The 25,830-nt window shown below is 36.2% G+C and overlaps 1 protein-coding gene across 1 annotated transcript; it reads right to left on the bottom strand.

The window, feature by feature from the left end:
* Positions 1 to 20,416: 20,416 nt before the first annotated feature.
* On the bottom strand, positions 20,417 to 21,706 carry LOC108358682 (uncharacterized). Its single transcript, XM_017610136.1, has one exon. The coding sequence runs from the start codon at positions 21,704 to 21,706 to the stop codon at positions 20,417 to 20,419; it is 1,290 nt and encodes a 429-aa protein (XP_017465625.1).
* Positions 21,707 to 25,830: the final 4,124 nt, after the last annotated feature.

The raw sequence follows: 25,830 nt of genomic DNA, 5'->3' as shown, positions 1-25,830 counted from the left end.
TTATTTAACGCTACTTACTTGCTTTTCTCTACGATTTTTGCGTGTGTGGGGTTCCGTTTCATTCCNGAAATGACGTGTCGTCCATTTCCGCTGTAGCGTATGTAGTGCATATTTTTAGGCGCAATATTTAACTTCTGGCGGGGCGACATCTGCCTCTAGAGTTTTTCTAATTGTATGTCTTTGATATGATACCTAAGACGAGGTTTATATCTAGACTAGGTTTGCCATAAATACTTTTGCTATATTTACATACAGTATCCCTTCNATTTTTTTTTTATTGATAGTACATGTTGTTTTGAAGTTAACAAAAAATAAATAAAATAAAATAAAACTTTTTTAATATACCTCGCTTTTATAAATGGACAAAAAATTAGAAAACAATATATCTCAGTCCCATAGAATTTGTTTTGATAACTTTTGATTTTGAAATTTTAGCAAAAGTCATTATAAACAATTTATGAGATTGAAAACGAAAAACGTGGAGCGCATGCAATACAAAGCATTAGATTTAATTGACAATAGTCAAACTACATAACATAGACCTAAAATTTCTATAGAGAAAGTACAAATTTGAGATCGATTTTAAGCGACCATTATTCATATACTCACTTACACATGTACATATGTTACTCTTCATATCAATTCAGGTCTATTACATGCGCCCCACGCCTTTCATTTTCAATTTCATAAATTGTTTATAATGACTTTTGCTAAAATTTCAAAATCAAAAGTTATCATAACAAATTCTATGGGACTGAGATATATTTTATTTTTATTTTTTAGTCCATTTATAAAAGCGTGGTATATTAAAAAAGTTTTTATTTTATTTTCTCCTTTTTAGGCTATACATATGTACATATGTACATACATACATATAGTAGCAATTAGTTTCATTGAAATGACGTGTCGTCCATTTCCGCTGTAGCGTATGTAGTGCATATTTTTAGGCGCAATATTTAACTTCTGGCGGGGCGACATCTGCCTCTAGAGTTTTTCTAATTGTATGTCTTTGATATGATACCTAAGACGAGGTTTATATCTAGACTAGGTTTGCCATAAATACTTTTGCTATATTTACATACAGTATCCCTTCGAGAACCATATTAAGTGATTGTGCGATGTGACTTTAAAAATTTCTAGAAGACATAGTAATTAATTTTGGTTTAAACTTCCAAAAGCAGTGATTGTGTTACCTATTTTATTTTGCTTTTTGCGCAAAAAGCAAAAAAAAAATCAGTTGCGTACTGTCTCTCGGAGTGATCAGTGGTATGGCCAGCAGTAAGTATAAATATTTATTATCTATACCGGTAAATTTTTAATATGAATGTGTTTACATGTAAATCTTAGTACTATTTTATGTTCTAACATGGATATAATAACTGTTTTGCAGTTTTGTCGTTCTTTTCCTAGAACTAAAAATCAGGTAACACAATTGTGTTGCTTGGGCTTAAGTTAACATTTGTGCAAACTCACAATTGTGTTATCTGATAAATTTCAGGAAAAAAAACATAGACTTCTCAAGGAATTCCGACCTTCAAATGGTCTTCGACATACTTGAGAATTCTGATGCTAGCTTTTCATCTGACGATGATCTCGAAAATGACTACATATCGCTGGACCAAATGGAAGAAAGTGACAGTTCAGATGAAGATGACTCTGAAATAGGTACTTCTCTAGTTTCTTTAATTTTTATTTTCATTTTACCGTATTAATTTTCATCTTAATATTCATTGTGCTTGCAGATTTAATTCCAGAAATTTTCGTTAATAGTCAAAACGCTGCTACATCACAAAGGACTGATCTTTGGAAAATAAAGGGATTCGTGGTTCACGATATTCCTTTCGTGCAGGGTTGTGAGAATTTCGTTGAACTTGGAACACCTCTTAATTACTTTTCGAAGTATTTCACAGAAACCCATTACATTGATGTGGTTAAATATACCGAAATGTATACTCTTGCGACATCTGGCACCGAAATGAACTTAACCGAAACCGAGTTAAACAAACTTTTATGGCTGTGCCATTATAATGTCCTGTCTAGGTTATCCACAAATAAAGATGTAGATGGGAAGACAACTATAGATGCGAAATAATTGCTGCATCCATATCGAGAAATAAATTCATGAGATTTAGAAACACCATTCATTTTTTTGATAACGACAAACCAAGCAAAAGAAATAAGCTATGGAGAGTACAGCCCGTGATTAACCTGGTAAGAAGCCGATGCAAGGAACTAACGTCTGCGGTTACTTCATACTCTATGGATGAGCAAATGGTCCCGTTTACTGGTAGATGCCCAGCCAGGCAAGTCATCAGGTCAAGACCACGCCCTGTGGATTTGAAGAATCTGGTTTGTGCTACCTATGATGGACTTATCATTGAATTATCATTTAGAATTATTTCAAGGGGCTGGAACTTTTCCTGACTGTGGACTGGGTCATGGTCCATCAATTGTTTTAAGACTTACTAAGCGGCCGCTGTGGTGGAGTGGTAAGCAGTACGCGCTTCCGCTCCGCAGCGCCTGGGTTCAAGCCCTGGTCAAAGCAACATCGCAAAAAATTTAGAAAAAAGGTTTTTTTCTTAAAGGCGGTCGCCCCTTACAATTGCTTCAACAGCATGTGGAAAAGACCCGATCGGCGAAGTAAATCGTTGGGTTCGAAATCTAAAATGATGGTTACCAGTCCCAATTCTCGCTGTTGTCCAATTATATAATTCTAAAATGGGTGCAGTCGATATAGCTGCCCAAATGATGGAATACTATCGCACTAAAACGAAAGCTAGAAAATGGCCAGTCAAAGTTTTCTTTCATTTTCTTAATTTGGCAATATACAATAGCTGGATGGAATATAGAAAAGACGCAAAGACGCTCGGTGTTGCGAGAAATAAGATGAAAAAGTTTCTTGATTTTAAAATGGAGATCGGCGAGGTCCTGGCAAAGTACAAAGGTTCTCCATTGGAAGTATCACCATTCGAGTTGCCCGAGGACTATCACAGAAGTAAATAACGCCCTCATAACGCTCCGGATGATATAAGGTTCGATAGGTACGACCATAGGCCCAAATTTGTAGATGGAACCGCAAAGATGTGTCGGAATTCACGATGCGAAAGTCGATCCAGAGCTCGGTGGCAAAAATTTAAAATACCCTTGCGCCTTGCTAAAGATAAGCAATGCTTTAAAGAATATCACACAAAGTAATAACAAAAAATTAAAAATAAAAAATTGATCTCAATTTCTATGGACTGAATTTATTATTTTTGGTTTAGTTTTTTATTGCTTTATTAAACACGCTGTAATTTTTCAATAAATTTGAAGTATTCCAAAATGTTGTATTTATTTTATAGTAGGGACCCATGGTGTAATAATAACAAGGTGTTGTCAATAACTTAACCTCACTTTTTCGGCAGGTCTATTCCGATCACTCATTTTAAAGTATTAGAAAAGGTACTAATTATTTACTACTTTTAATCCGTTTGTGCATACTATTACAAATTAAATTTAGGAAAATGTAAAATTACAGGCTTATAAGCCTGAATATATGTTTGTATCGTTAGCTCCACACAGCTTGGACATATATTGTAACTTATAAAAAAGTAAAAGCTGTAAAATAAAGCAATTTCCTATAAGACTGTAAGTGATTTTTTAAATAGATTAAAACACATAAATATCGATAATATTAGCGAAATCATAATTTAACCATCCTGCCGCTCTATTCTAGTGTATCAGTAGTCCATTTGGCTCGATATTATGACAATGCAACAAAAAATATTTAATATAAAAAAACGCCTTTCCATACAATTTTTGTGTACGTCTTTTTCCATTAATTACCACGATATCTTTTATATTTTATATTTTGAGGACACAAATTATACAAATCCAGGAATTTTAAATATTAATATCGTTCTGAAAACACCAAGTTCTTTAAAAATCGCGATAAAACGAAATACTAAAATGGAGTATTTGAAACACAGCACTGAAAATAAGCATGCCGATCTTGTCAAAATTACAACAAACACGTCGCTACTCGCATTAAAAAGAAATTAACCTAAAATCTAAATTTTTATCAAAATTTTGGCTTAAAACATGATTGGTTCTCATAGGGGTATAAATGGTGGTCTGGACACACCACATTTCAAGTTGATAAAAGCGTTGTAACAAATGAAAATAGAGCCCAACGAATGTTGTTAAATCTTTTTTTTGGGAATTTGGAAAAGTTGATAATTTGCGACTTATTGTAAATGGTAGAAACCACCACAAACCCACAAATCAGGTTTTAGAATCTTTATTAAATGCTTGACCCAATAGCGAAGAAATAAGTGCGAAAAAACTTGTATTAAGAATTTTTATAACTAAATAATGAAATGTATATGTCTAAAGTTAGAAGCAGAAGCGCTTGAATTTGTTTACTTATTTTAACATAGATATATACATATGTAATAATTTCTGCACATACCCTTTATTGGTACATTGGTAATACTTATTTAGAAATAGGGTTGGGAGTAAACGTACTCCTTTTTATTGCAATTTACTACCTTGTACTCCCAAAAAAAAATAACTGGAAATGTACTCCTTTATTAGTTTTGTACTTCTTTTGTACTCCTTTTTCCAGCTATTAATATTTTATACAGGGAGTAAAATAATAACTGATGCACAGTTTTTTTTTAAATAAAAGGAATTTTTATAGATTTTGCGAAAAAATGAGTTTATTGTTATTGATCCACAGATTTTACTTAAACTTTATTAATTCGTTTTTAAATTTTAACCTTCATTTGGGCTTACCGGCGCTAAACACTTTGAGAGAAGCACAAGTAAAAAAAAAGTTTATTGTTAATTTTCTACATTTTACTTAAATTTTATTAATTAGTTTTTAAATTTTTACCTTCATTTGGGTTTACCAACGGGTTTGGGAGAAAAGCGCAAGCGGCACGCAAGTCTTCGTCGGTTACTTTATTATCTTCTGTAACCATAGGCTANTCTATTCTAGTGTATCAGTAGTCCATTTGGCTCGATATTATGACAATGCAACAAAAAATATTTAATATAAAAAAACGCCTTTCCATACAATTTTTGTGTACGTCTTTTTCCATTAATTACCACGATATCTTTTATATTTTATATTTTGAGGACACAAATTATACAAATCCAGGAATTTTAAATATTAATATCGTTCTGAAAACACCAAGTTCTTTAAAAATCGCGATAAAACGAAATACTAAAATGGAGTATTTGAAACACAGCACTGAAAATAAGCATGCCGATCTTGTCAAAATTACAACAAACACGTCGCTACTCGCATTAAAAAGAAATTAACCTAAAATCTAAATTTTTATCAAAATTTTGGCTTAAAACATGATTGGTTCTCATAGGGGTATAAATGGTGGTCTGGACACACCACATTTCAAGTTGATAAAAGCGTTGTAACAAATGAAAATAGAGCCCAACGAATGTTGTTAAATCTTTTTTTTGGGAATTTGGAAAAGTTGATAATTTGCGACTTATTGTAAATGGTAGAAACCACCACAAACCCACAAATCAGGTTTTAGAATCTTTATTAAATGCTTGACCCAATAGCGAAGAAATAAGTGCGAAAAAACTTGTATTAAGAATTTTTATAACTAAATAATGAAATGTATATGTCTAAAGTTAGAAGCAGAAGCGCTTGAATTTGTTTACTTATTTTAACATAGATATATACATATGTAATAATTTCTGCACATACCCTTTATTGGTACATTGGTAATACTTATTTAGAAATAGGGTTGGGAGTAAACGTACTCCTTTTTATTGCAATTTACTACCTTGTACTCCCAAAAAAAAATAACTGGAAATGTACTCCTTTATTAGTTTTGTACTTCTTTTGTACTCCTTTTTCCAGCTATTAATATTTTATACAGGGAGTAAAATAATAACTGATGCACAGTTTTTTTTTAAATAAAAGGAATTTTTATAGATTTTGCGAAAAAATGAGTTTATTGTTATTGATCCACAGATTTTACTTAAACTTTATTAATTCGTTTTTAAATTTTAACCTTCATTTGGGCTTACCGGCGCTAAACACTTTGAGAGAAGCACAAGTAAAAAAAAAGTTTATTGTTAATTTTCTACATTTTACTTAAATTTTATTAATTAGTTTTTAAATTTTTACCTTCATTTGGGTTTACCAACGGGTTTGGGAGAAAAGCGCAAGCGGCACGCAAGTCTTCGTCGGTTACTTTATTATCTTCTGTAACCATAGGCTAAAAGTAGAATATTTACAAAGTTAACAAAAAATACTTTTTTTCGCAAAATCTATAAAGGACCCTTTTATTTTTCACAAAACCTGTGCGACAGTTATTATTATACGCCCTGTACTTTGCCATTCATATTGTGTCAAACACTACTTAGTAAGCAAAGTTAAGTGTGATAGTGAAAGTATGTAAGCATGGTCGTAGCCAGGTAGGTGCAGGGCGCTCGGGTATAAAAATGAGGAAAATATTAAATTAATTATAAGGCTTAAATTAAAAAAAATGGCCATACATTCAGGAAATTTCTAGAATTCTTTTGTAGAATTTAGTTGGGGAAGCTTTCCTATAAGGGCGGTCATTGAAGAGGCGGTGAGCAAAGGGGANTGTAAGCATGGTCGTAGCCAGGTAGGTGCAGGGCGCTCGGGTATAAAAATGAGGAAAATATTAAATTAATTATAAGGCTTAAATTAAAAAAAATGGCCATACATTCAGGAAATTTCTAGAATTCTTTTGTAGAATTTAGTTGGGGAAGCTTTCCTATAAGGGCGGTCATTGAAGAGGCGGTGAGCAAAGGGGAATCTCCAACCCCCCTTTTTGGAGAGGGCATGAATCGCCATTGACAAAAATGCAACCCCCGATCACCTAGGCCTCCTATGGGTCCCTAGGAACCCCTTGGAAAAATCGCCATAAATCACAATATTCACTTGTGTCCATTGCGTAGAATTCCTTCCTGCGTAGGCGGCCTTTGGCCGCGCTTAGGGTTTGTAACCCTTACTACGTAGAATTCTCCTTTCTTGTTGCCGAAGAAGAGAGGAGAAAAGCCTCTTCTTTTGTCAAAAGTGTATAACATTTTATGTGGCACCTCTTCTGTTAGCAAGGGTATATAAAATGTCCCGTGCAAATGAATATTCAGCATTTTTCAAGCGAAAAAACGCAAGTGAAAATTGTGACTTTTGGCCATTTTTCTAAGGAGTCCCTAGGAAACCATGGGGGGCCGAGGTGGTCGGGAGTAACATTTTTGTCAATGGCGGTGCATGCCCTCTCCAAAAAGGTCATTTAGAGGTCCCACGCCTACTTCCCCTTCGATCACCACCTCTTTAATGACCGCCCTTACTGGAAAGCCAACTCATTTAGTTATTTATTTTTAACATTTATTATTGCTTTGAAAAAGATCTCTAAGATATCTTTGCTTGTTTTTACCTAATTAGTGGTAATTTGTAACAAAAAATTGCACAAAAAATTAAAAGAAAATGTACTCCTTTTTTATGCCTTGTACTGCTTTTTTTCTATCGAAAATATAAATGTGCTCCTTTCTCCGTTTCAAAATCTGGCAACCCTATTTAGAAAGCTGACAATTTTCGAAACAGAGATGTTAAAACCGTTAATAATTAACATTTTTCATAATGACATTCTTGTCACTAAAAATATTTCTCCAATTAATATTGTCATCTATATTAATAAAAATGTTGTGTTCGTATGTCACGGTCGTCAAAACTCGGGAACGGCTGAACCGATTTGAATAATTTTTTTTTTGTATTGGTCGGTATAATACCGGAACCAATGATACCGCAAAAAATTGGAGGGTTGCCACCTATTTGAAAATTTTTAAACCCAATTATATTGATAAAATAAATAAATTATTACAATATGGGTATCAAATTAAAGAGGTTTAAGAAAGATAACTGGTGGAAATATTTTTGAAGAGGGTAGCCACCTATTTGAAAATTTTTAAACCCAATTATATTGATAAAATAAATAAATTATTACAATATGGGTATCAAATTAAAGAGGTTTAAGAAAGATAACTGGTGGAAATATTTTTGAAGAGGGTAGCCACCTATTTGAAAATTTTTAAACCCAATTATATTGATAAAATAAATGAAATATTGCTATGTGAGTATCAAGCTAAAGAGTCTTTAGAAGGCTTACAGCCGCAAATATGTTTGAAGAGGGTTGCCACCCGATTGAAAATTTAACTAAAGTACATCGATAAAATAAATGAAATATTGCAATATGGGTATCAAATTAAAGAGGTTTAAGAAATATAACTGCAGGAAATATTTTTGAGAAGGGCTGCCACCTGTTTGAAAATTTTAACTCAGTTAAATTGATAAACTAAATAAAATATTGCAATGTGGGTATCAAACAAAAGATGTTAAAGAAGGCTCACAGGCGAAAATATTTTAAAGGAGGGTTGCCACCTGTTAAAAAATTTAGTGCAATTTAATTGATAAAGTAAATGATATATTACAATATGGATATTACATTAAAGAGGTTTAAGAAATGTAACTGCTGGAAATATTTTTGAGGAGGGTTGCCACCTTTTTGAAAATTTTAACTCAGTCATATTGGTAAAATAAATGAAATATTGCATNGAAATATTGCAATGTGGGTATTTAACTTTGGAGTTTTAAGAAAGCTTACAGCCGAAAATATGCTTGTGGAGGTTACCTATTTAAAAATTTACCTAAAATTAATTGATAAAATAAATGAGTTATTACAATACAGGTATCAAATTAAAGATGTTTAAAAAAAATGACTGCTGGAAATATTTTTGAGGGGGGTTGCAACCTATTTTAAAATTTTAACTCAGTTAAATTGATTAAATAAACAAAATAGTGCAATTTGGGTATCAAACTTAATAGTTTTAGAAAGACTTACAGTCAAAAAAAATATGTTTGAGGGGGTTTGCCACCTGTTTGAAAATTTAACTCAATTAAATTGATAAAACAAACGAAATGTTACCATATGGGTACCAAACGAAAGGTATTTGAGAAATCTTGATTTGCAAATTTTCTAAATAGGATTATGCAATATGTAAAAGTAAACTGAAAATATTGAAATTAAATGAAGTATTACATAACTGGTTCGAAACGGAAAGTGATTGGGAAAGCTTTATCCAAATCCGGACAGTTTAAAAAAGAGAGAATTCACAACATCTTATCATCAAACGAAGTGATCATATTATCAATGAAGAGTTGGTATACAAATTACGCAATGTAAAAAAATTAATAAAAAGCTACTGATACAAATGAAGAAATGGTATAAACCGCAACGAAATCACATGAAATGAAATAATGAAAACTTAAAATTGTTGTCGCCATTCCTTTACATTATAAAACAGTTAAATTTTAATCATAAACGATTTCGTTCGGTCGCCATAGCCTACGAAGTACTTTGCGAGTAAAGAAATTTTGAATAACATCAGGTAATATTATTATGATTATGATTACTATTACTATTGCGAACTCCTGTTATATACCCAAACAAACATTCCCAAATTAAAGCGAATTCAGAAAGACATTTACGATCGCAAGATGCAAGTGTTAAGATAATAAGAGCTGCAGAACTGACCTCGAACAAAAACCTCGAAGTCTGTCCTGCCTTTTCTAAGTTTGATAAAGAAGCAAAGCGATTGGGTTTGGTGATCAACGAAGACAAGACGAAGTATCTCCTGTCATCAACCAAAGGGACAGAGTATTCCCGCCTTGACACCCACATCACTGTTGCCAGTTGCAATTTTGAGAAAGTAGAGAACATCGTTTACTTGGGAACCAGCATTAACACCGATAATAATGTCAGCATGGAAATCCAATGCAGAATCACTTTAGCCAACAAGTGCAACTTTGGACTGAATAGGCAATTCGGGAGTAAAGTTCTCTCTCGACGTACAAAAACCACACTCTATAAGTCACTAATCATGCCCGAGCTGACAAATGGCGAAGAAGCTTAGACAATGCCAACATTCGATGAGACGGCTCTTGAAGTATTGGAGAGAAAGATCTTAGGGAAGATTTACAGGCCTCTGCGCGTTGGCGACGGGAGTACCGCAGACGATGGAACGATGAGTTGTATGAGCTTTACAACGAAATGGATATAGTGTAGCGAATGAAAATACGGCGGATCTGTTGTCTTGGCCACGTCGTTCGAATGGAAAGCGACGATCCAGTTCTGAAAGTATAAAACTCGCAATCCGCTGGTGGTAGCAGAAGAAGAGGGAGAGACCAAGTGGAGAAGGACTTGGATTCACGGGGTATTTCCTATTGTCGTCAGTTAGCACAGAGATAAACGACTGGCGTTCTCTGTCGATCTCGGCCAAAATGGCTTAGGCGTTTACAGCGGCAAATAAGAGGAAGAATATGCAAATGATAGTTGACGGAGTTAGGGGACCTTCTTCTTGATGCGCCAGGAGGAACTAGGAAAACATGTCTTATCAGATTGATTATGGCAACGGTTCGTACAAACAATTACATAACCTTAGCTATCATATCATGAACATATAACTTATCGAAACACGTACTTGCAATATTTCCAGAACATCCGGTATGGAAAAAGTAGTACAAAAATTTAAACTAACTATTTGGGATCAGTGCACGATGGCACATAAAAAGTTGCTTGAGGCTCTTGATCGATTGTCGTGGGATTAGCATGGAAACGTGCAACCATTCGGGAATGTATTGATATTTCTCTCAGGAGATTTTATGCAAACATTGTCTTTAATTTCTTGATTAACACTAGATAAATGCTTGCCTGAAATAGTCAACATTGTAGCAAGACAAACATATATACACTGCAGCCGAGGTATTCTCGCGACAAGTACTGGACATTGGGAACGGATTGCTGCCAGCCAACGAGAGATTAAGACAAATTTTATTGCCTGATAATTTTTGTAACTTAGGAACATCGAAAGGAGAACTGATCGAAAGAATGTTTCTTAATTACGAAAATTATAGGCTCAGTGAACGAGCTTCTTGCTGCGAAGAATAAGGATGTATATTAACTAAATAAGACTGGTATTGACAACAGTCGTTGCTTGAGCTGGTCTGCTCTTTTTCCAGACTGCCAGGCCACTTGCTCACTTTGGTGAATACCACTAATTATATTCACTCCAACATTCAAAGTGAGGAAATAACTGTTTAGCTGAGGGAGATCGGTAGACCATGTTTAGAGTTGGGGTCGAGTTAGAGTAGTTGAGGAGGTAGGGATTACCTTTGCGAGTGTTTATGTATCGAGCTCAATGAGCCCGTATGGTTTTTAGGTGCACATCCAGTCAGCCACGCACTTCATATGCCTGATATGCTAGGGAGAAAGTGAGAGAGAGAGAAATATCCGGGCAGTCTGATGAAGCGGTAGCGCAAGATGTGACCCTTTCACCGTGTATTCATTGCGGGACTCCTTTGGAGGAGTCATGCTCTAGCTGCCGTAGGCTGCTGTGCAATGAGCAGGGATTTATCCAGGGATGCATTCGTGCAAAGCCCCAGCGTGGTTTGTAATCAGTAGCTTAATACCATGCCAAAAATTACTCCGGGAGTTGAGTGTGGGTGATGTTTAAAGCACCGTGTGATAGCCAAGCTGGGTTAGCGTTGACCATAGCTGAAAATGCCAGCAACTTATCACTTCACTAAGTTCAGCGAAGAGATATTTGAGAATTGCATAAAAAATATATACCCAATTAAGAACGAGCGAATTACTTTTAAACACAAGTGCGTGTGTGTGTTCGCAGCACTTAGTTTATGCGGAAAATGCAATATAAATGCGCCTGTGTGTTCGCTGTTCTTTGTTTATGCGGGAAATGCATAAGTCGCTTAAACAATAACACACTGAAAATAAAATTTCGTAAAAGTTCTACGAAAATCTTTCGTAGTGTTGGTTTTTGTACAATGTACGAAACTTTCGTTCCATAATACGAACACATTTTTCACAACGAAACAAGATTTTACGAACCATACGTAAATATGGTTCATCATATTCATATTTTTTGCATCGCGTGTCATTGTGGAAATCATTGTTGGCTGCTGTGAAACGTATAATATAATTTTAAACATTTTAAAAAGGGATTTGCTTTATAAGAAAACAATACAAAATTAAATATTAAAGCTGTGGATATACTATGCTTTTAAGCATACAATGTTTTTAACATCGCCTACGCTGCACCTTGCGCTGGAATGTGTGACTTGATAAATACGCAATTTCATCAGTTACCTATCAACGGCAAGCCTAGGCCAGGAGCACTACTTAATATATGTAATTAAAAGTATCTACATGTATGAATTTTCACTGAAACTTGCTTTTCAAACGCCTTATAATTTTCCTTTTATTTATAGTCGTCAAGGAAACAAACATCGATGAAGCTGCAAATCTGTCAAGTTCCTCTACATAAAAATATTATAACATTTAAGAAAGTAAACCAAGTATTTTTTATATTCTTTCATATTTTATATCTTCTTATACTTAGTTTTGTTGAGTTTAACACTTTGCATCAATATACTTTATTGAATGAAGCCTTAGCAATAAAAAAATATGTAGTATAGAACCTATTCGTATGCATATAAATAAAAGACTTAAGTTTTATTATAGGTAAGATAACCTTTTTTATTAATTCTAAACTACAGTGTAGTAGAACGTATGATTGCTTTTATTATTAACACTATGAAAAACATGACTAAAACTATAGCACAACACTTTCATTAAATTTTAATCAATAATGTTAAGCGTTTATAAAAGTGTTGTGTTATAATTCGTAATATGTTTTTTACAGTGTGGAGAATGAAAGCAAAATCGCACATTCTACGAAACAAGCGCAGATTTTACGAAAGTAATTTCGTTAAAAATACGAATTATTTCTGTGCATTTTACAAAAATTTCGTAAAAAAATAAAGAAATAGTACGAATTTTTTTAGTAAATAGTACGAAATTCGTTAGTAAATAGTACCAAATTCTTTGGTAAATAGTACTAAATTCTTTAGTAAATTGTGCGAATACATTCGTAAAATGTACTAAAAATCTGATGCCTCATATTCTCGTAGTATGTACGAAAATGGTTTTGTACAATCAACGAAAACTTACGTGGCCCAAAATGACGAAAAATTTCGTAAGATTTACGCAAGTTTTCGTTATATTTACGCAGATTTTATTTTCAGTGCATATACGTCGATAAACACCGTTGTGGAAAAAGACGAATCAGTTAATTATCCAACGGAATTTTAAACTCGATTGATCTTCCAGGGATGACCCCACATACTGAATTGAAAATAGGTGTGCCAATTATCACGTTGCGGAATTTTAATCAGCCAAAACTCTGCAACGGTACGCGACTCGCAGTTAAGAGATTGATGAAGAACGTAGTGTAAGTAAAGATTTTTACGTGGCCTTCCAAAGGTGAATAATTCCCATGATTCCGACCGATACACCATTTCGATTTAAAAGATTGCAATTTCCAATTCACTTGGCATTCGGAATCACAATCAATAATGCTCAAGGTTAACCTTTGGAAAAGTGTGGTTTAGATTGAGATGCGGATTTGTTCTCAGATGTTGCGTGTTCCCGTGTCGGCAAACCAGATATCTTTGTACTTATTTCAAAACCAAACTCATATGAAACGAATGCTTCGTTTTGTTAATAATTTATCATGTAACAGGATTATGCCACAGCAAAGCGTGGCAGGGTATAGCTAGTATATATTAATAAAAATGTTGTGTTCGTATGTCACGGTCGTAAAAACTCGAAAACGGCTGAACCGATTTGAATAATTTTTTTTTTGTATTGTTCGGTATAATACCGGAACCAATGATACCGCAAAAAATTGGAGGGTTGCCACCTATTTGAAAATTTTTAAACCCAATTATATTGATAAAATAAATAAATTATTACAATATGGGTATCAAATTAAAGAGGTTTAAGAAAGATAACTGCTGGAAATATTTTTGACGAGGGTTGCCACCTATTAAAAAATTTTAACTCGGTCAAATTGATAAAATAAATGAAATATTGCTATGTGGGTGTCAAGCTAAAGAGTCTTAAGAAGGCTTACAGCCACAAATATGTTTGAAGAGGGTTGCCACCCGATTGAAAATTTAACTAAAGTACATCGATAAAATAAATGAAATATTGCAATATGGGTATCAAATTAAAGAGGTTTAAGAAATATAACTGCAGGAAATATTTTTGAGAAGGGCTGCCACCTGTTTGAAAATTTTAACTCAGTTAAATTGATAAACTAAATAAAATATTGCAATGTGGGTATCAAACAAAAGAGGTTAAAGAAGGCTCACAGGCGAAAATATTTTAAAGGAGGGTTGCCACCTGTTAAAAAATTTAGTGCAATTTAATTGATAAAGTAAATGATGTATTACAATATAGATATTACATTAAAGAGGTTTAAGAAATGTAACTGCTGGAAATATTTTTGAGGAGGGTTGCCACCTTTTTGAAAATTTTGGTAAAATAAATGAAATATTGCAATGTGGGTATTTAACTTTGGAGTTTTAAGAAAGCTTACAGCCGAAAATATGCTTGTGGAGGTTACCTATTTAAAAATTTACCTAAAATTAATTGATAAAATAAATGAGTTATTACAATACAGGTATCAAATTAAAGATGTTTAAAAAAAATGACTGCTGGAAATATTCTTGAGGGGGGTTGCAACCTATTTTAAAATTTTAACTCCGTTAAATTGATTAAATAAACAAAATAGTGCAATTTGGGTATCAAACTAAATAGTTTTAAGAAGACTTACAGTCGAAAATATGTTTGAGGGGGTTTGCCACCTGTTTGAAAATTTAACTCAATTAAATTGATAAAATAAACGAAATGTTACCATATGGGTACCAAACGAAAGGTATTTGAGAAATCTTGATTTGCAAATTTTCTAAATAGGATTATGCAATATGTAAAAGTAAACTGAAAATATTGAAATTAAATGAAGTATTACATAACTGGTTCGAAACGGAAAGTGATTGGGAAAGCTTTATCCAAATCCGGACAGTTTAAAAAAGAGAGAATTCACAACATCTTATCATCAAACGAAGTGATCATATTATCAATGAAGAGTTGGTATACAAATTACGCAATGTAAAAAAATTAATAAAAAGCTACTGATACAAATGAAGAAATGGTATAAACCGCAACGAAAACATAAAAATATCACATGAAATGAAATAATGAAAACTTAAAATTGTTGTCACCATTCCTTTACATTATAAAACAGTTAAATTTTAATCATAAACGATTTCGTTCGGTCGCCATAGCCTACGAAGTACTTTGCGAGTAAAGAAATTTTGAATAACATCAGGTAATATTATTATGATTATGATTACTATTACTATTGCGAACTCCTGTTATATGCCCAAACAAACATTCCCAAATTAAAGCGAATTCAGAAAGACATTTACGATCGCAAGATGCAAGTGTTAAGATAATAAGAGCTGCAGAACTGACCTCGAACAAAAACCTCGAAGTCTGTCCTGCCTTTTCTAAGTTTGATAAAGAAGCAAAGCGATTGGGTTTGGTGATCAACGAAGACAAGATGAAGTATCTCCTGTCATCAACCAAAGAGACAGAGTATTCCCGCCTTGACACCCACATCACTGTTGCCAGTTGCAATTTTGAGAAAGTAGAGAACATCGTTTACTTGGGAACCAGCATTAACACCGATAATAATGTCAGCATGGAAATCCAATGCAGAATCACTTTAGCCAACAAGTGCAACTTTGGACTGAATAGGCAATTCGGGAGTAAAGTTCTCTCTCGACGTACAAAAACCACACTCTATAAGTCACTAATCATGCCCGAGCTGACAAATGGCGAAGAAGCTTAGACAATGCCAACATTCGATGAGACGGCTCTTGAAGTATTGGAGAGAAAGATCTTAGGGAAGATTTACAGGCCTCTGCGCGTTGGCGACGGGAGTACCGCAGACGATGGAACGATGAGTTGTATGAGCTTTACAACGAAATGGATATAGTGTAGCGAATGAAAATACGGCGGCTCTGTTGGCTTGGCCACGTCGTTCGAATGGAAAGCGACGATCCAGTTCTGAAAGTATTAAACTCGCAATCCGCTGGTGGTAGCAGAAGAAGAGGGAGAGACCAAGTGGAGAAGGACTTGGATTCACGGGGTATTTCCTATTGTCGTCAGTTAGCACAGAGATAAACGACTGGCGTTCTCTGTCGATCTCGGCCAAAATGGCTTAGGCGTTTACAGCGGCAAATAAGAGGAAGAATATGCAAATGATAGTTGACGGAGTTAGGGGACCTTCTTCTTGATGCGCCAGGAGGAACTAGGAAAACATGTCTTATCAGATTGATTATGGCAACGGTTCGTACAAACAATTACATAACCTTAGCTATCATATCATGAACATATAACTTATCGAAACACGTACTTGCAATATTTCCAGAACATCCGGTATGGAAAAAGTAGTACAAAAATTTAAACTAACTATTTGGGATCAGTGCACGATGGCACATAAAAAGTTGCTTGAGGCTCTTGATCGATTGTCGTGGGATTAGCATGGAAACGTGCAACCATTCGGGAATGTATTGATATTTCTCTCAGGAGATTTTATGCAAACATTGTCTTTAATTTCTTGATTAACACTAGATAAATGCTTGCCTGAAATAGTCAACATTGTAGCAAGACAAACATATATACACTGCAGCCGAGGTATTCTCGCGACAAGTACTGGACATTGGGAACGGATTGCTGCCAGCCAACGAGAGATTAAGACAAATTTTATTGCCAGATAATTTTTGTAACTTAGGAACATCGAAAGGAGAACTGATCGAAAGAATGTTTCTTAATTACGAAAATTATAGGCTCAGTGAACGAGCTTCTTGCTGCGAAGAATAAGGATGTATATTAACTAAATAAGACTGGTATTGACAACAGTCGTTGCTTGAGCTGGTCTGCTCTTTTTCCAGACTGCCAGGCCACTTGCTCACTTTGGTGAATACCACTAATGATATTCACTCCAACATTCAAAGTGAGGAAATAACTGTTTAGCTGAGGGAGAGCGGGAGACCAGGTTTAGAGTTGTGGTCGAGTTAGAGTAGTTGAGGAGGTAGGGATTACCTTTGCGAGTGTTTATGTATCGAGCTCAATGAGCCCGTATGGTTTTTAGGTGCACATCCAGTCAGCCACGCACTTCATATGCCTGATATGCTAGAGAGAAAGTGAGAGAGAGAGAAATATCCGGGCAGGCTGATGAAGCGGTAGCGCAAGATGTGACCCTTTCACCGTGTATTCATTGCGGGACTCCTTTGGAGGAGTCATGCTCTAGCTGCCGTAGGCTGCTGTGCAATGAGCAGGGATTTATCCAGGGATGCATTCGTGCAAAGCCCCAGCGTGGTTTGTAATCAGTAGCTTAATACCATGCCAAAAATTACTCCGGGAAATGAGTGTGGGTGATGTTTAAAGCACCGTGTGATAGCCAAGCTGGGTTAGCGTTGACCATAGCTGAAAATGCCAGCAACTTATCACTTCACTAAGTTCAGCGAAGAGATATTTGAGAATTGCATAAAAAATGTATACCCAATTAAGAACGAGCGAATTACTTTTAAACACAAGTGCGTGTGTGTGTTCGCTGCACTTAGTTTATGCGGAAAATGCAATATAAATGCGCCTGTGTGTTCGCTGTTCTTTGTTTATGCGGGAAATGCATAAGTCGCTTAAACAATAACACACTGAAAATAAAATTTCGTAAAAGTTCTACGAAAATCTTTCGTAGTGTTGGTTTTTGTACAATGTACGAAACTTTCGTTCCATAATACGAACACATTTTTCACAACGAAACAAGATTTTACGAACCATACGTAAATATGGTTCATCATATTCATATTTTTTGCATCGCGTGTCATTGTGGAAATCATTGTTGGCTGCTGTGAAACGTATAATATAATTTTAAACATTTTAAAAAGGGATTTGCTTTATAAGAAAACAATACAAAATTAAATATTAAAGCTGTGGATATACTATGCTTTTAAGCATACAATGTTTTTAACATCGCCTACGCTGCACCTTGCGCTGGAATGTGTGACTTGATAAATACGCAATTTCATCAGTTACCTATCAACGGCAAGCCTAGGCCAGGAGCACTACTTAATATAATTAAAAGTATCTACATGTATGAATTTTCACTGAAACTTGCTTTTCAAACGCCTTATAATTTTCCTTTAATTTATAGTCGTCAAGGAAACAAACATCGATGAAGCTGCAAATCTGTCAAGTTCCTCTACATAAAAATATTATAACATTTAAGAAAGTAAACCAAGTATTTTTTATATTCTTTCATATTTTATATCTTCTTATACTTAGTTTTGTTGAGTTTAACACTTTGCATCAATATACTTTATTGAATGAAGCCTTAGCAATAAAAAAATATGTAGTATAGAACCTATTCGTATGCATATAAATAAAAGACTTAAGTTTTATTATAGGTAAGATAACCTTTTTTATTAATTCTAAACTACAGTGTAGTAGAACGTATGATTGCTTTTATTATTAACACTATGAAAAACATGACTAAAACTATAGCACAACACTTTCATTAAATTTTAATCAATAATGTTAAGCGTTTATAAAAGTGTTGTGTTATAATTCGTAATATGTTTTTTACAGTGTGGAGAATGAAAGCAAAATCGCACATTCTACGAAACAAGCGCAGATTTTACGAAAGTAATTTCGTTAAAAATACGAATTATTTCTGTGCATTTTACAAAAATTTCGTAAAAAAATAAAGAAATAGTACGAATTTTTTTAGTAAATAGTACGAAATTCGTTAGTAAATAGTACCAAATTCTTTGGTAAATAGTACTAAATTCTTTAGTAAATTGTGCGAATACATTCGTAAAATGTACTAAAAATCTGATGCCTCATATTCTCGTAGTATGTACGAAAATGGTTTTGTACAATCAACGAAAACTTACGTGGCCCAAAATGACGAAAAATTTCGTAAGATTTACGCAAGTTTTCGTTATATTTACGCAGATTTTATTTTCAGTGCATATACGTCGATAAACACCGTTGTGGAAAAAGACGAATCAGTTAATTATCCAACGGAATTTTAAACTCGATTGATCTTCCAGGGATGACCCCACATACTGAATTGAAAATAGGTGTGCCAATTATCACGTTGCGGAATTTTAATCAGCCAAAACTCTGCAACGGTACGCGACTCGCAGTTAAGAGATTGATGAAGAACGTAGTGTAAGTAAAGATTTTTACGTGGCCTTCCAAAGGTGAATAATTCCCATGATTCCGACCGATACACCATTTCGATTTAAAAGATTGCAATTTCCAATTCACTTGGCATTCGGAATCACAATCAATAATGCTCAAGGTTAACCTTTGGAAAAGTGTGGTTTAGATTGAGATGCGGATTTGTTCTCAGATGTTGCGTGTTCCCGTGTCGGCAAACCAGATATCTTTGTACTTATTTCAAAACCAAACTCATATGAAACGAATGCTTCGTTTTGTTAATAATTTATCATGTAACAGGATTATGCCACAGCAAAGCGTGGCAGGGTATAGCTAGTATATTATAAATACTTGTACAAGTTTAAGTGAAACAAATTAATGATAACGCTCAATTTCTATTTTGCGTGTTGAAATTTTGAAATCTGTTTAATAAAATTCAACCCTGCGTATATTTTAGTGGGTTTTGTGTGTTTAGAATATTAATATCGATTGATTGGTACTGAATGAATGTGTGCAAACATAGCAAAAGCTGCATTCATCTGAGTGCTTATTCAGTGCTAAAAGTTAATGTTTCGTCATTAAATTTTTTAAATCTTTCTTTGAATATGTTAATGTGTGCAATCTTATCTACTTTGAGTGAATGTAGAATTGGAAAATTATGGGCCACAAAAATTCAATGAAAACATAATAACATAAAATTGAGGATTTTTAATTTCATTTTTTTTACAGTTTTAAAGCTCTGCTGAATGCTTGACAAACAATATTTAAATCAAAAGATCAATAGTGAACGCGCTCGGAGCGAATTTCGGAACACAAAATAAAATATGCATATTAAGACTAAATAATTTCTCACCTATTATAAGCTTATGTGTTGGTTCACCAACGTTCACAGCAGCTATCCGCCCAGTTAAAACAATCGTGTTGCACACTTTTAATTTGAGCAGTTGCAGCAGCTTTAAAAAACTATTTATTGAAATTAAAATCCAGGTTAATACATATAATTCATTTACATCGTTTTAGAAACTTACTTTAGTTGACCAACTAGATTCGCTTGGAAAAATAAAAGAGAGTACGAATAACGTTCGTTTGCGAATTCAAAAGTGACGTTGGCTTAAAACTTCTAAGAATATAATCCAAGAATAAAAGAAAACCAAAAAAATGTTCGCGTTTGTATATTTCTTTGTTTGGCAGAGTTGCATCTTTTCTGTGCTGCCATATTCTTACGTCAGTTGTGGTGTGTTACCGGGCGGTGTTGCAACATTCTCCCTCCCGGTATAACGATATGGATGAGTTAATACCTTAACAGGTGCATCATCGCCGCTTCTCTCCCCGATTACATCCAATACTGCTAGTTTTGCAGCAGGCCGGTGATACTCGCCGGTTGCGGTACGTACTAAAGCGCTTCTTACTTGGCCATCTTTCCCTGTGAATGTGTCCACGACCCTGCCTTTCGGCCACGTGTAACGGGGTAGGTTGGGATCCACTATGATCACAACGTCACCTTTTCTAATTGGCTTAACTTCGTCATACCACTTTGCTCTTCTAGTTAACGTTGGTAGCACCTCTGTTACCCACCTTTTCCAAAATCTATCGGCTAGGTACTGTGAATGGCGCCAAGACCGTCTCACGTACTGGTCTGAGGAGGAAAACAGACCTGGCGGCTTAAGTCCCGACGAACTTCCCAACAGGAAGTGGTTCGGAGTCAACGCTTCCTGTTCTGCGGTCTCCAATGATAGGTACGTGAGTGGTCTACTGTTCATAATGCTCTCAACCTCTACGAATAGGTTGTACAATTTCTCGTCACTAAGTTTAGTTTCTGGGGTCAGTACTTGATATAGGACATCTTTAAATGTGCGAATCATTCGCTCCCACGCTCCTCCCATGTGTGGACTAGCAGGAGGAATAAACGTCCACTTAGTTTCAACACACGTGAATTGCATTTGAAGAGCGCCAATATCAAGCTGGCGAAAAGCCTCTCGTAACTCTTTCTCTGTAGCAACAAAATTTGTTCCATTGTCGCTGAACATATGCACCGGCGTTCCTCTCCGGCTTATGAAATTCCTAACAACCATTACACAGGAATTCATGGATAGCGAATGTGCTATTTCAACGTGAATGGCTCGAAATGTCATGCAGGTGAATAAAACACCGTATCGTTTTTCAGCACGCCGTCCGATTGTAACAAGGAATGGCCCAAAAAAGTCAATTCCCACGTACGAAAACGGTCTTGTGTAGGGTGCCAGGCGTGCTTCAGGAAGTGGACCCATCTTCGGTGGCAGCGGCTTGGCCTTACGCAACTTGCAGTGCTGGCAGTCATAGCGAACTGTTCGCAGGGCACGACGTAAGCTTGGTATGTGAAACTTTTGATATATCTCATTAACAACAGTATCGTGATTGACGTGTTTGTACTTGCGATGATACCAGTTGATAAGCAGTTGTGTAATTTTGTGATTTTTGGGCAATATTATTGGATTTTTTATAGAATCTTTAATAGGGACGCAAAACCCCATCGTTATCAATAAATGGTGACAGCTTCCGCAAAACGCTTAGCTTTGGCAAGACGCTGTCCGAATTCTTCTTAAGCATCTTGATTTCTTGAGAATATGAATCGGCTTGTGCAAGACGGTAGAGCCAACGTTGGCCCCATTGCAACTCCTCAGTGGTCAGTCCTTCAGACGTTCCTTGCTCATGATCAAACTTTTTCCTCGTTGCTTCAGGTTTGCATTTGTCGATGAAATGTTTCACATACTTCGTTCAAGTCGTTCCCATTTTGAGAATCTTGTTGGATCTTTTATGGGGCGGAACTCTGTATGTACGTTAATATGTTCTGCTTCCGGATTTAGTTCCATATCTTTGGAGGGCGCCGCGATTGTGTTCTTCCACTTCGTGGCCGCATCCGCTACGTTCATCTTTGAGGGAACATAACTCCATCTGGTTACGTGTGTAGTTTCTTGAATCTCTGCGACTCTAAGCATGCCCAATTGTTTAAACTTTCGAGGGTCAGAGTGCAACCATGCCAGCACTGTGCGTGAATCTGTATAAAAAATACATATCGTGAATGGTGAGATCATGACCTTTAACTATGGCATATATATATATGGCGGGCTCCCAATACTGCAGCAAGTAGTTCCATTCGTGGTATAGATATAGGTCGGAGCGGGGCAACTTTGGCCCTTGAGGCTACGTAAGCGACCTGAATATTTTCCTCGTTTGTTATTCTAAAATATGACACGGCTGCACTTGCTACCTCGCTGGCGTCTACGAAGGTATTTTGCCGAAATAGCATCTAGGAACCTGGACCTCTTTTACATGCTGGAAAATTGACAACCACCGACGCCACGCCCCTTCGCACTCCTTAGGAATCGCATCATCCCATTCGACACCACTTCGCCAGATATCCTGTGGTAAGATTTTTAGTTGTATAGTGTAAAACGATAGGAAACCTAAGGGGTCATAAACTGACATGAGTAGCCGTAGAATTTCACTCTTGGTGGGTATCTTGTCACCACGCAAAATCTCTTTGCTGGCTTTGGTACACTTAGTGTCAAACGTGAACATATCAGAACTCGTTCGCCACCATAGGCCGAGAACCTTTTCTGGCTCTATCACCTGGTCAAGGGTTCTTCCCGAGTTACAAAATTCATCATCCGAACCTTTGTCACCTATGGCGTTAGCAACCTGAGACGAATTGGTCAGCCATCCCCTGTAATGAAAGTTGCCCCGCTTGTGAACTTCGACAACGTGCTCTACCAATTCTATTGCTTCCTCTTCCGTATCGACACTGTCTAGCATATCATCCACGTAATGCCTTTCTGTTATCGACTTTACCGCTCTCGGAAACTCTTTGGCGAAGTCTTCTGCATTTTTATTCCTTACGTATTGCGCGATTGCAGGAGAACAACTTGCGCCGAATGACAACACTTGGAGTACGTAAGTGCTCGGCGATCGACTAGTGTCATAATCGCGCCAGAGAAAGCGCTGCGCATGCTGATCGTCGTTATGAACCCTTATTCTGTGGAACATATCGCATATGTCACCACAGATGCCAATCTTCCCGATTCTAAAGTTGTACAAAACGTCAATTAATGGTCGCAACAGGTCAGGTCCCTTTTCGAGGTACCCGTTGAGGGATATTCCTTGATGCATAGCTGCTGCGTCCCAAACCACCCGTATCTTGCTTGGCTTGTTAGGGTTGCTTACGGAAAAGATTGGTAAATACCAATTGCGTTTATACTCTTGATTAACTTCAACTTCATCGAGCTTTCGAATGTACCCTTTTTGTTCCATACTATGTATGAGCGCGTTAATCTTATCTTTCATCTCGATGTTTTTACTTAGCTTTTTCTCAAACCCAACAAGTCTGCGCAAGGCAGATTCAAAATTGTTTGGCAAGGTTATATTATCGCAGCGCCAAATCAGCCTGGTTGTAAAATGGTCGCCAGTGCGCTCAACGCATTTTGCAAGCACATCTCTTTTACCATCGCTTTGGCGTATCTTCTCTAATCCAACATTTTCCAGCTTCATGTGTTCTAACATAAGTTTAGCGAGGGCGATGTCGTTATCACATTCACAAATATGTAGCTGAAGGTTGTTGGTGTTCTTATCATCATGAGTTTTCACCACACCGTAAACCGTCCAGCCCAGACGTGTTTTCGTTGCAGCGGGCTCATCAGCTTTTCCCTCCCTGAACTTCAGTGGCATTGCCACATGCTTGTTATTTAACCCGATAATTATCTGGGGGACTACACCGTGATAGGACTCAACCGGCAAACCCGTAAGATGCTTATATTTGTCAGCCAGCTCTGTCATAATTAAGGTTTGTTCAGGAAAGTCTAATTTGTTAACTGTGCGAACGTCCCGAAGCATAAACATTTTATTTTTGTCCTTTGCAGATACTTGTAGGTTGATCATTTGGGATTCATTTTCAACCCTAATAGAACCATCCGTCCAGCGAAGGGTATGCAATGAATGTACCAACAATAACACGGTCGTCGCCATTGAACCCAAATCGCAGCAAGAAAAGACTTCACAGCCTCCGGACAACGCAGAGCAAGCCAAGAAGTGTGTGCAGGAGAGTGCTACGCTAGTGGGTAGTGTCCTAGATGTAAGATTGGAGCTTCAACGTCTGGAAGAAGAGCAGCAAACAAATCTTCTGTTTCTAAGAAGGAAATATGAAATATTGCAGAGACATGGTGTCACGCCTGACGCGAACATCAACGCGAATGCAACATTTTCTTGCATGTCTACTGTATTGAATGCAACAAATCAAAATATGCACGGTGGTGTACAGGGTGCAGCAAGCTATCCTGTAACCAACAATATTGTACATGATGCGAATATACAAACAAGGGGAGCAGTGTCGACTTCACAAAATGGTCCAAGTACGCATGCTTCGACATTCATGCAAACAGGTAGTACTCAACAAGTGGATGGGTGTTATAGACAGGTGCAGGGCGGTAGATGCGTTAGTCGTGATAATGGCAATCACGAGTATGGTCAATATAACCAATCACAATATTGTCGTAATACGTCATCGGGAACGTATCTGCGACCCGAGCAAATACAAGCAAGGCATGCTATTCCAAAAGAGCTGCCAACTTTCAGGGGCAAACCAGAGGACTGGCCAGTCTTTATAAGTAATTTTGAAAGTTCAACTCGAATTTGTGGTTTCAGCAATGACGAGAACATGCTCAGACTGCAACGTGCACTTAAAGGTAAAGCATATGAATACGTGAGCAGTCAACTTTTACTACCAGAGTTAGTACCGGAGGTAATCGCTACGCTTCGAATGGTTTTCGGTAAGCCTGAATATTTAATTAACAATATTTTGGAAAAGATTCGTTTTTCGCCTGGGGTAAATGCAAACAAGTTAGAAACGCTAGTCAACTTCTCACTAGAAGTAAAGAACCTATTTTCAACAATACAAGCAGCCAGTCTCACGGCTCATTTGAACAATCCTATGCTTTTGCAAGAGTTAATTTGTAAACTCCCAGCCAAACTAAGTTTAGATTGGGCGGTGCATAGCTGTCATGTTGTTAACGCGAATATGGTTGACTTTAGCAAATGGTTGTTCGATTTGGCTCAGGCAACTTGCACCGTATTAACCAAACCCTCGAATGTAAATCAGCAACCAGAGACGCGTAAGGCACATCGTGTTGGGTTTCACTAAGAAGAGAAACAACAGTGCAACAAAAGAAATGAATCGCACAAATGTTCACTGTGTGCTGAGGGTCACCATATGTCGCATTGTAAGAAATTCAAGGCAATGCAATATGATGACAAATGGAACACCGTGCGTCGCCTAGAGTTATGCCGATCTTGTCTTAAGAAGCACAATCCGAAATTTTGCAAAGAACGTAAGGAATGTGGTGTAAGTAATTGCACTGCAAAGCACCATTATTTGTTGCACAGGCCGATTGAAAATAAAGAAATTGTTAAGGGCGACGATAACTTGATTGCCATGCATGTCCAGAGTACATCAAACGTACTGTACAGAGTGGTGCCAATTACAATTCATAGTAGGCACGCAGCTATTGATGTATATGCGTTATTGGATGATGGATCTGGGCCAACAATAATTGAAAACGACGTATTAAAGCTTTTACAGCTTCAAGTTGAAAAAAGTCAGCTGCGC

Source organism: Rhagoletis zephyria, unplaced genomic scaffold, assembly GCF_001687245.7.
Source record: "Rhagoletis zephyria isolate East Lansing unplaced genomic scaffold, Rhagoletis_zephyria_1.1 Rzeph_scaffold_00284, whole genome shotgun sequence".
NCBI classification, from domain to species: domain Eukaryota; kingdom Metazoa; phylum Arthropoda; class Insecta; order Diptera; family Tephritidae; genus Rhagoletis; species Rhagoletis zephyria.
The sequence above is the reverse complement of the archived record's forward strand: the minus strand, read 5'-3'. Positions and strand labels throughout refer to the sequence as shown.

Bases quoted from the DNA above. Each gene is read 5' to 3' on its own strand.
- LOC108358682 (XM_017610136.1), bottom strand. From the start codon at position 21,706: ATGGGGTTTTGCGTCCCTATTAAAGATTCTATAAAAAATCCAATAATA.